This window comes from Mesoplodon bidens (assembly GCF_964165515.1).
Source record: "Mesoplodon bidens genome assembly, chromosome: 5".
Lineage (NCBI taxonomy): Eukaryota > Metazoa > Chordata > Mammalia > Artiodactyla > Ziphiidae > Mesoplodon > Mesoplodon bidens.
The window spans coordinates 131,394,908-131,407,200 of record NC_138161.1 but is presented as its reverse complement, the minus strand read 5'-3'; the positions used below and the strand labels follow the sequence as shown (position 1 = coordinate 131,407,200).

The window sequence follows — 12,293 nt, the reverse complement described above, 5'->3', positions numbered from 1 at the left end:
GACTTCGAGGACATCAAAATACATGGGAAAACATTCTTCCCTGGAAACTGCAGCATTAGTATGGACAGGAGTATTCTTTTTTTTTTTTTTTTTTTTCCGGTACGCGGGCCTCTCACTGTTGTGGCCTCTTGCATTGCGGAGCACAGGCTCCGGCGCAGGCTCAGCAGCCATGGCTCACGGGCCCAGCTGCTCCGTGGCACGTGGGATCTTTCCGGACCGGGGCACGAACCCGTGTTCTCTGCATCGGCAGGCGGACTCCCAACCACTGCGCCACCAGGGAAGCCCAGGAGTATTCTTAATAAATAGATGTTTTACCAACAGCAAAATTCTGAGGCACTGAAGGCCACTGAGATTAAAGGCAGATTCATCCAGTCCACACTGCTGAGAGGAGGTCAGGAAGAGGGCAGTTCAGTCAGGCACGCAGCGGCAGCTGCAAAGCTTACAGTGCAAGGACGGAATTACTCTTGGGTCACTCCAGAGGACCCTGGACAACTCTATCTCACACAGGTCCGTCTATGCCTTGGGGTAAATTTTCTCCAGTGTCTGTACACACTCTTATTGCTAGGGGATTGGCCCCACTGATATTTAAATAGAGATTCTAATCTGTGTTCTACCATGCTCTGCTGATCCATATCTTAAATAAAGCCAGAGTTTTAAAATAGCCCTCAAATTCTTAAGGCTTCATTTATAGTGTGTATTTATATTTTCTAAATGTGCCTCTAAAGCATTAAGGAATATGTCACATCCCTTTTCAATAAACTGTAGCAGACTTTGTCAAAATGCTTTCATTGTATTGACATTCTCCTGTATTAATCGTTTCCTGAGATAGGAGGAGCATTGTCTAAGTTTTGGGATTCGTTTTTATGTATACAAAGATTTTGGGGGGAGGGGTGTGAAAATTACTTTAAAAAGTAATTGATCTGAAATCATAATCTATCCAGTATTTTTAACATTTGGAATTCCTTTTATACACATAGCAATATGCACAATGTGTTTCCCATCTTGTCTTTTTTTCGGAAACAAAATTAAATCTTAACCAAATTGGGAAATATTTCACATCATGTGATAGCTTGGAGGAGGCCTGTTTGCTTATACTCTGTCTCCAAAGAAACATCAAACTGTCATTAGGGAATGTCTATTTAACTTTAAGAGCATGGCTTTGGGGACAAAGTATCAGTTACTGGAAGCTTGCAGGAAGTTTGCCAGTCAGATATCCAGTCAAAAAAATCTATTATGGTTGTTCTTTGACCCAAGCAAGTAATTCACATTAATCATAGTTCTTTCTGTTGGCAACTGTAACATGTTCTCTTCTGTTCTTTACAATAGATATGTTCCCCTCTCAGTAAACACATCCTTCCTTTTTAGCACCCCCAATTCCTATAATCCTATAGCAATTCCTCTAATTTCTGGTAGATTCAGACCCAGAAGTGAGTTTTTAATGGTAGAGGAATTAAAACATTTTAACACTGCCTTAGTAAGATAATAATAATGCTACTCCCTCCCATAAATTCAGAGTGCACTCAAGGGGGCCTTGGTTTATGTTTAGCCATGGTTACTAAACTGTGGGTAATACACGTGAAAAGTTTCTGGATTCTTAGCTTCATTAATTGAGACATAGTATATTAGTTTTCTCTTGCTGTGTAACAAATGATCATAAAGCAGCTTAAAACAGCACCTATTTATTATTTCACAGTTCCTTGGATCAGAAGTCTGGCATGGCATGACTGGGTTCTCTGCTCAGGTTTTCACAGCTGGCATCAAGCTGTTGGTTGGGCTGAGTACTTGTCTGGAGGATCTGTGGAGAAGTCTACTGCCAATCTCACTCAGGTTATTGGCAGAATTCAGTTCATTATGGTTGTAGGACTGAAATTCCTGCTTCCTTGCTAGCTAGCAGATGAGGACCTCTCCCAGTTCTTTAAGACCACCCATACTCCTTCCCAGTGGCTTCTTCCATCTTCAAGTCAGCAACAGTTTGTTGAATCCCCCTCAAACCTCTTTGAATCTCTCTGACTTCCTTTTCTTCTACTAGAGAATTCTCTGCTTTGGACTAGACCCACCCAGATCATGTCCTTAGTTTAAAGTCAACTGTATCATTGAATATAACATAAATCGTGGGGGTAATATCTCATCATATTCACGGGTTCTGGAGTTTTAGGGTAGGATATCTTTGCAGATCATTTAAAAAATTCTGCCTACTACACACAGGAATCACAAGGAAAACAGTCAAAAATTAACTGGCAGGCAAAGACTTAACCTGGATATGCATAGCACAAACTCAGGTGAATTATAGGTTCTCAGTGGCCTGGCTTCATTAACACAGCATGAAAATGGTACCTAGGTGTCAGCCCTCTTTTGGATATGTTCTTGGGGAAAATAGCAGCTGTGATAATAAATTGTAGAGCCTGAAATGTATAAAATGGTGTAGTTACTTCATTAGTTCCTGCACACAGGCTATCCTATATGAAGTGTTTATACCACACCAGATTTTGCTTACTATTTTTTATTTGGCAACCTTGGAATATGAGTCATCATAAGCGACTTTTCCAGATAACTTTAGCTCATAATTATACCTCTTTAAGAATTATTTTAAATGTTAAGACTATTTTTGAAGGGGTAAAATGAATGCCTTCAGTGCAAGTTTTTTCTTTAAAAATGTTTTGTTTGCTTCCTTGTTTTCTTAAACAGGGTGTACTGGGAAAAAAATCAACTTCTTTTCTGATAATGATAGTAAATATTAACATTTATTAAATATTTATGGTATCCTGATCACTCAATATTATAATTATAATACTTATTATTATACCATAGGGTGGAATGTTCTTGGTTTGTTCTCTATTTCTTTGGGTAAATTTTCTTTCATTTTTTTTGTGGTACACGGGCCTCTCACTGTTGTGGCCTCTCCCGTTGTGGAGCACAGGCTCCGGACACGCAGGCTCAGCGTCCATGGCTCACGGGCCCAGCCGCTCCGCAGCATGTGGGATCTTCCTGGACCGGAGCACGAACCCGTGTCTCCTGCATCGTCAGGCGGACTCTCAACCACTGCGCCATGAGGGAAGCCCTCTTTGGGTAAAATTTGAGCTGTCATTTCTTCTGGTCATTGGGTCTGCTTATGATGGCATCTTCACTATAATATTTCTGATTTATTTCTTAAACCTACAATGGGCTGGAAAACTAGGTAACAATGTTTTGTAAGAACTGTATGTTAATTAAGAGTCACCAAGCCTGAGTGAGAGCCTATGAGGTTAGTGTAAAAGGGTTTTGTGATGGCTGTTCTTGTGTTTAAGGATTTTTTTCACTTATTTCTAGCATCCTATAGGTCACCAGGAAAAAAAAGTAACCTGAAGATAACAGGAGTATTGCTACTTATTGCTACTATGTAGCCAAAAGTCAATACATATTTAATTAGTGTCTACCAAGGGCCCAGAACAAAGTATTGCATTTGCTAATTGTTTTCATATGTATGTCTTTTATTCTCATTTAAGTACAACTAACTTAGGAGCAGGAACTATATTTTATAGATCTTTACTTATTGATTTGTTGAAATGACAGATAAGGCACGGACCTAAGTAAATGGCAGTGCTGAGCATAAGGAAATTACTTTCTACCTCACCCCATTAGAAATAACTATTACTGATATGACAAAAAAAAGTAAACTCTATTTTCCTAGTTAAAAGAAATCCATACATTTTCTCTTTTATATCTGCCAGTGTTTTCAGTTCCACTAACCCACATATAACTCCATAAACTGACTTTTCTTATTTCATTGTATCTTCTGATTTATTTCACGGTGTGAATCTGTGCATACTAGGAGCAAGGGAAATGTTTTACAACACAGCCTATAATTTTGTCTAGCTTCCTATATACTTTTATCCATTCACTTTCATTTACTCATAAATATATTTATTTAGTGTCTCCTATGTTCTAGGTACTAGTGATCACTGGTGCATGAAACAGTTGGAGTTTCTGCCATCTCAATACGTACTTTTGTCTTCATTGTTCCAGACCTTCAAGGTCAACATCAGCTTAAACCTAATTCTTTGCCTAACAAATATCTTGCACTCTTTCAACCTGTTTCTCAGCCTATTCATCTCCACTCCTTTTTAGCCTTCACACAACGAGTGTCAGTAGTCATGCCTGGTGATATCACATCAGTCTTTGCCATATGTTGAAATCCTAATCTCTAATGTGATTGTATTAGGAGGTGAGGCCTTTGGACGTGCTCAGGTCATGAGGGTGGAGCTCTCATGAACAGGATAGATGCCTTATAAAAGAGGCTCCAAAGAGATCCTTAGTCCCTTCCACCAAGTGAGGACACGGCAAAAAGGCTATGAACTCGGAAGAGAGATGACCATGCTGGCACCTTGGACTTCCTCTTGAACCTCTCGAACTGTGAGAAATTAATTTCTCTTGTTGATAAGCTACAGTCTGGTGTATTTTGTTATAGAAGGCTGAATGGATTAAGCAGCTGGACATTCTGCAAATCTGAGACAAAGAGGAAGCAAAAAGTTGCTACCTAAACTCATCTATACAGAAAGATTAGCATAGTACTGGCAAAATTGCTAAAGGCCTATTCAATATTTGCTGTTCAGATGTCTTAAAAATTTCACAGACAGAGTGAGCATTGTCATCTAGAGTTTGCACAACTCTAGGCTGTTGCTGAAGCAAAAGAAGATGATCAAGCCAATGCTGTATACCCTCTCCAGCACACACAGGACACTAGAGTAGTTAGTCTTTTTTTTTTTTTTTTTTTTTTGATTGTGCTGTGCAGCATGTGGGATCTTAGTTCCCCAATCAGGGATCGAACCCACGCCCCCTGCATTGGAAGCGGGAGGGCTTCCAATCTTAACCACTGGACTGCCAGGAAAATCCTTAGAGTATTTAAAAATAAAGGAATTCTCTTCCCTCCCTGCAAAAAAATTCTTAACAAAGCCTTTTTCTCTTCTAAATTTCTAGAATTAGAGAAGACTTTACTAAAACGTGCTTGGGGCAATGTCTTGCACTTAGTTAATGCCCAATAAAACTGATTTTATTTGATTTTTGACCATGAATAATGGCAGAAGGATGGTGGGTGAGGGCGTGGAGTAGGACAGTACTTTTTTTCCCCTAATATGTCTGACATTTTAAAAAATGTGTCTAGTTTCCTTATTAAAAAATGCATAATTTATATTATGTTTAGTTAGGGAAAATGCTGAATGCATACAAAATAATGGTCCTTATGAAGCCATAAAAATATGTCATGTCCCTAAGAAGAGAACAGTAGCTCAAAACCAGGCTTAAAAAAATAATTGTAAGATATACTAGTTTTATTTACAATTAATTATCTTTAGGTCAGAAACTTTCCTCACTGCATATTACTGAATTAATAACTTAACAATTAGGTATTATTATCAACTTTGAAAAATTTCAAATGTACATAAAATTAATGAGAATATTGTATAACCATCAACAGAGTCAATGTTATGAAATTTGGCATACTTTATGGCCAATTTTTAAAGATACAATCTCAGCAGTTAATGGTCATTGGGTTCATTTGTCACCATTAACATACATTTTTAAGTATCACTATTAAGATACATTTATCATCTTTAAAATATATTTTCACCACTAAAATACATCTTTAAATGTTGTGAATATTGATTTTGAATAACAAATTTCAATTTGGTGTTAAATTTTTAACTAACATTATTAAAAGTGATGACCTCTGTATAGACAAACTTCCATCACAAAAATCTTCAAGGAAAACTATACCCTTGGTTTTTCATGTGGTGGATGTTGCTGGAAATAAGGGACCTTTCAACTGAAACAAGAAAACATTTAAGTTACATAGAGCTTTTTGAGGAGGCATTATAATAACTATCTCACATTTTTTTGCACATGTATTATGTGCCAAGGACTGTACGAAGAGCTCTGTGTGCACCCACTCTTTAAACAACCCCCTGAAGTATTCTCATTATCTTCATTTTACAGGTTAGGATGCTGAGTCTGAGAAAGATGAATGTAATTAACAGTCCAGAGTCACCCAACAAGTATTAGGCAAAGTCATATTAAAATTATATTTGATTTCTATAAGTGATTCTTTGAAGGATTAAAAAACTTTTATTTTTACCACTAGTAATCAGTAAACGGTATAGGAAAAATAAAATTTTATACAGTTATTCTTTAGATGAAAGAACTTCTGCATAAACAGAAAAAAAGACTGAACCCTGATGGGAGATGTGATAAGAACCAGAGGAGGTAATAAGAAGCCCACACAGTTCCTCAGGACCAAGTGGAAAAGAGTAAGGCAGCCTCTCAAAAAACAAACAAAATCCCAGGAATTAGAGATTTATTAAAGTGTCTATTGTTTCAAGTCCATATTTTGCAGTTTTTGTATATACAAATTTAAGAAATATTTCATCTTATTGGCTTTATTTTTTAATCAATAATTTATAAATTTGGTCTATAATCAAGAAAAAATAGTTACTTACGTGTCAACTGAAATAAGTTTCTTTTCCCCATGGTCAGAGGCATAGTCCCAAGTTGTTTCAATAATTCCAATGTAATAATGTTTATCTTTCGCCCAGGCTGAGGCACTACATAAAATTAGAAAAATACAGAGCAAGGAAATCTTCATTTTTTTTTCCCTCTTGGAGCCTGAGAAGCAATAGAATGAAATCAGAAGCCAGCAACTTTATAAATAAGCCTTTCTCCCTTTATTTACTTGATGGACAGAATTTTTTGTTGCACAAGACGAAATTATTTCGTTAAAGCAAATAACATTTTCCACTTCAGTTCAGTTCTCGTAAACCCAGGGAAAACTTAGTTTTCCATTGCCAGGATTCTCTGATTGCAAATAAAAAGTCAACAGTTATTGTTGGAGGTGCTGGAGTGTGTATAACTCTGTGCTTCTACCATTCATTGTGTAAATTCCAGGAGGGCAAAGACCATGTCTAAATGCTCCTTTTGTTCTTCCAACAGTATGCTACAATACAATGCTCTCTTTCCTTTTGAAAAGCCTAACAATAACTAGTTACAACTTTAAGCTACAAAACATGATATTTAGCATGCTAGATTTAAGTACCCTCAAATAAGAATTTATTTTGAAGGCTTTATTTATTTTGTAAGCTCCGAACACATCATCATAGAAAGTTTATCAGATTATTGTGTATTGCTATATGCAAATAACTAGCAGAGAATAACAGGGGTTGATGATTCTGTTTTAATTATCAAAGAAATCAGACATAAATAAACCTATCTTCAAAGGCAAAAGTTGATTTTAGTAAAGAGAAAGAGCTCTAGTTTATTAACCTGGGGTTTCTCTCTTTGATGTGGACATGAATTTGGGGGTAAAAGACTTTTTATTTTTTAGCTGAAGAAAATCCTGATGATAACAGTGCACATTTTGTGCTGATGTAATCTTTTTCTCTAGAATACCTCAATGCATTATGTAAGTATTTGCCAAAAGGTGTTTATAGAAATGGATTGGTATAGGAGAAGGCACCCCAATGTTTGAATGATTCATTCATTTAATAAGTATTACTGAATGAGCCCTCTGTGTGCCAAACACTGTTCTAAACACTGTGGGGATACAGCAGTGAATAAAACAGACATGAATCCCTACCCTCGTCAACTTACATTCTACTGGGGAGAGACCAACTATATACAAATGAAGAGTGAAGTATTTATTATTAGCAACAAGTGCTACAGAGAAACATAAATCAGAGAAGGAGACTGAATGCTAAGGAAAACAGCAGGATAAAGATCAAAATCTGATGACACCATGTGACCCCAAGCAAGATACATACTTGACCCCAGCCTCAGTTTCCTCATCTTTAAAATCTCAGCCTCAGAGGGCTATTGTCCAAATTAATTGAAATGACCCATGTTAGGTCACATAGTGGAGATTCTCCTTTCACCAGCTAACAATAATCTTAACTAATTATCTTGATACAGAAAATTGAGTCACAATGCCCAGGATGTCCTAAGACCTCCTTCTTGAGGCACCTTAAACAATTGTGCCCTCATGCCCACTGAGAGGACCTGAATGGGGCTAAAATCTTGCCCAGACTCCACTGGCCAAACCCTGTGTCTTGCAAGATACTGTTCCTTTTAAAAATTGGTGCCCAGAAAAGTTCCTTTTTTCCAAATGGTCCACACAGAGAGAACATCTTTTAGTAGTTTATTCTTGTAGAAGGGGCACATTTTTTAGGGGGCACTTTTTAATTGGCATGAAGCCCCTGTATGAGCCAGTGTATCGCTGATGGTGTAAATGATACCATCTTGGGACTGCACAGTTCCTGTTCTTCCACTGACCCTACCCAGGGCTGTACTATGCGGGAAATCACTTATCTATCATTGAGGGCTTTGTAGTTAATAGATATTGTCTAATGATCTTTAGATCCAGGTGGCCTCTATGCCCTGAAGACCTTCACTGATATATTGCCAGTGCCCATGAGACTAGTTTCCCATTCATAAATCTTGACTTAGAAATGTGCCTCCTGTTTCCAAGCAACTACCCCCATACCCTAGGTTAACTATAAAATTGTCCCAATGGCCCCTGGGTGGTGTGGACAGCAGCTGTGAATGCTTCTGGATCCTTGTCTGCCAATCCTACCCTGTGAGGAATTTACTCTATAATAAATGAATCCATTGATTGTATGGAGCTGCCTGCCTCGGTTTCTGGTGTCAAGATACCTTCTCAGTTCGTGGGCACTTTCCATCTCCTCCATCCTCCAACAATTGGTGAGCCAGCCAGGAGACAGGAAATGACACAGGAGTGGGTAAAGGGGTCATGCTGGGGGAAAGCCCGCTGTGGTGGGGGAAATCCCAGGCTGGCCAACCTCTTCCATGTGGGGTGACCTGGCTAGGTTTGTGGGACACTTTGGGCCACTGTGTGAGTACAGGATGCCTGGAAAATGCCAAAGGGCTTCCTAGATATATTGACTGAAGCAGTAGGAAAGTGAAAGTGGAAAAAAAAAAAAGTGAGCAAGCTATCTCAGCTGTTGCATGGCCTTCATTATATGCTCTAAGGATTAGTACAGAAAAGGAATTACAGCTCAGCAGGAAACTAGAGAAGACTAAAGAGATTTTGTTGTTAGACAGGGCTGTCCAGAGGGCATGTTCTGCCACTTCTGACCTCATGTCAAAGAAAATACAACAGGAAGAGCATATTGTAGTGACGGCATGTAAGATAGCTAAAATGCAGGGTGGTAGGCTGCCCCACTCAAAGGTGAGGACTGTTATTTCACAGCAGAACTGGGACTCCAAGAGGTGTGATCCTTGGGATAATGACTTGTCAGAAGATGAAGACATAATTATAGAGGAGGAAAAGGAAGCACAAACTCTGATCCAAACTAAAATGTAGGCCACTAGGGAACCAGGAGATAATTGAGAGGATATCCCTACAAGCCCCAAAACAACAGTGCCAGAATATTCCTCCACTGAGTTAATAGAATTAACCGGCAGGTTTAACCAGAAGAGTAGGGAAGGAGTAGCAGCCTGGATGCCCCATTTATGGAATACTGGGGGAGATGGCATCATGTTAAATGGGTCAGAAATGTCTAAAATAGCCTTAGTTATAGTGCAGCCTGGCCTCTAGCAACATTTCTATGTGGCCGAGGGCGCCTAGCCAACTTGAGTGAGATGTGCCGTCCCCACCCCTAGGATGGCATCTATAGAAGAGTTACAAGAAGTAGCATGAGAATTAGGAATGAAGCATGCAATCAATGTCCCTAATTTCTGAGGACCTAATAAGGAGTTATTTACAGCAGGTATGAAGGATCGTTTCCAGAAGACTACTCCAGGAGCTTGGTTAGTGACCTTGGTTAGGGACCTTAGTTTCAGTTTTGGCCCCAATTGTTAATCAACCCATTCAGATGATTGTGGCCATGATAGCTGATTTAAGTGAGACTGAAAAGATCTGACACAGGGGAAATAGATCGGTAGATAACACCGAAGAGAAAAAAAACCCCCCACAAACAGTGAGGAAATTAAAGGGACCCAACTAGAATTTCCCACAGCAATTATGGTAAGAACTTGTATTAACCAGGACCCCTAAAGAGAATAAATATAAACAACCTAATTCGGTCCTTTTAACCTTATAGAAAGCATTACCCAAAGAAAACCAGTTTACTCCCCTGACAGCAAGAGGAAGGGGCACAAGCCCACACTCTACCACTGTGGAAAGATGAAGATCAGGGGTGGATACCCCCAGTTCTAGGGATCAGGGCTAGATACCAGGGTTGCTCCTTGGTATGGTTGCTCCTTGGTATGCTCCTTGGTAAGGGGTGACCAGAGACCCAGTGTTGAACTATTTATTGGTCCTGCACCAATAAAATGACTTCTCTGGATTTAGTAGATATTGGTGCCCAGTGCACCCTGATCTATGGGAATCCATCCAAGTTCAAAGGGGAAATATGACCCATTGATGGATATGGAGGCCAAATGGTGCAGGTGAAACATGTGAGCTTGAATGTACAAATTGAAAGATTAACTCCCCGTGTTTTTCTGGTTTATATTTCACCCATACCTGGATATATTTTGGATGTGGATGTCCTACAGGACCTGGACCTCACAACCACCACCAGCAAGTACTGCTTAAGAATATGTGATCAAGGGCTTCCCTGGTGCTGCAGTGGTTGAGAGTCTGCCTGCCAATGCAGGGGACGTGGTTTCGTGCCCCGGTCCCGGAAGATCCCACATGCCGTGGAGTGTCTGGTCCCGTGAGCCATGGCCGCTGAGTCTGCATGTCCAGAGCCTGTGCTCCGCAACGGGAGAGGCCACAGCAGTGAGAGGCCCGCGTACCGCAAAAAAAAAAAAAAAAAGAATCTGCGATCAACACCGTAATTGTGGGTCATGCTAAATGGGACCCTGTAAAGTTGCCCATCCCTGGGAGAATGGTGGCAATGAAACAATATCATCTACCAGGGGGACAGGAAGGAATAAAGGCTACCATCATGGGATTAGAGAAAGTAGGGGTTATAAGACCAGCACAAAGCCTGTTCTATAGCCCTATGCTGCTGGTGAAAAAAACCAAACAGCACCTGCCTTATGACAGTAGACTATAGAGAATTAGACAAGGTAACACCCTGTATCTATGCAGCAGTTCCAAACATAGCCCAACCCTTGGATAAAATCTCCTTTTCTCTCAAGACAAACCACTGAGTCTTATATTTATCTAATGCCTTTTTCAGCATACCCTTAGTTAAGGGGTACCAGGACCAGTTAGCCTTCACGTGGGAAGGGAGGCAATGGACTTTTACTGTCTTACCCCAAGGTTATCTGCACAGCCCTGCTATATGTCATGGGATGGTGGCCCAGGACTTGGAGAAATGGGCTCTCCCTCCCTTTTTGGTTCTCTGTCATTACCTTGATATCATGTTAACCTGTGAAGACTTGCTCTCTCTTTTCCAAGCCTCTGCATCTCTTCAGGGACTTTCAAAAGCAAGGGAATGGGAGGTAAATGCTGACAAGGTGCAAGGACCAGGACAGTCAATAAAGTTCTTGGGAGTTATGTGGTCTGGTAAGACTAAAGTGATGCCTGAGGCTGTTATTGATAAAATACAGTAAGTCCCCTACATAGGAACCTTCAAGTTGTGAACTTTCAGAGCTGTGAACATGCATCTGGTTCCAGCAAGGAGCCAGAACCTGTGCCATCCATGTCTGGCATGAGTGAAATTGCAGCTTACCCTCTGTCTCCTATTGCTGATGATCCTTCAGCTCTACCATCTCCCACCTCGTCTCCCTCCTCCAGTCAGTAATTCTTCTTGCCTGTTCTCTCGATGCCAGCCCCTGTATGCCAGCTGTTGTACTGTACTACTGTACTATTCAAGGTACTGTACTGTGAGATTAAAAATGTTTATTTTTGTGTTTGTTTTTAATGTATTATTTGTGTGAAAAGTATTATAAACCTATTACAGTACAGTACTTTATAGCTGACTGTGTTCATTGAGTACCGAGGCTAACTTTATTGGACTTACGAACAAAATTGGACTTACTAACGCACTCTCAGAACGGAACTTGTATGTATAAAGGGGACTTACTGTACAGGCATGTCCCGTGCCCTGCAATGTAAAAGAACAACAAGCCTTTATAGGTCTGCTAGGGTACTGGTGGTCTTTTATTCCCCACCTTGCCCAGTTATTAAGACCCCTATATGCTTCAGTGAAAAAGGGAACAGTCAAGGACTGGAATATCCCACAACAAGAAACTTTTAAAAAGGTCAAGTTGGTTGTCAAACAAGTTCAAGGACTGGGGGTGTTGATGCCAGATGCAAGTTGTGAATTGGATGTAAATATATATCTGGAAGGGTTTGG

At 39.8% G+C, this 12,293-nt stretch overlaps 1 protein-coding gene across 3 annotated transcripts in view; it reads right to left on the bottom strand.

Moving 5' to 3' along the window:
• The window catches only part of LOC308617365 (ceruloplasmin), a 67,538-nt gene extending 60,855 nt beyond the window's left edge, over positions 1-6,683 (bottom strand). For 2 of the 3 annotated variants that reach the window (XM_081234418.1, XM_081234420.1), the window contains exon 1: positions 6,468-6,683. In XM_081234418.1, the coding sequence (XP_081090544.1) occupies positions 6,468-6,613 (146 nt within the window). In that variant the 5' untranslated portion in view covers positions 6,614-6,683. The remainder of the gene's footprint in view (positions 1-6,467) is intronic. The other variant, XM_081234419.1, reaches the window with a different exon arrangement.
• Positions 6,684-12,293: the final 5,610 nt, after the last annotated feature.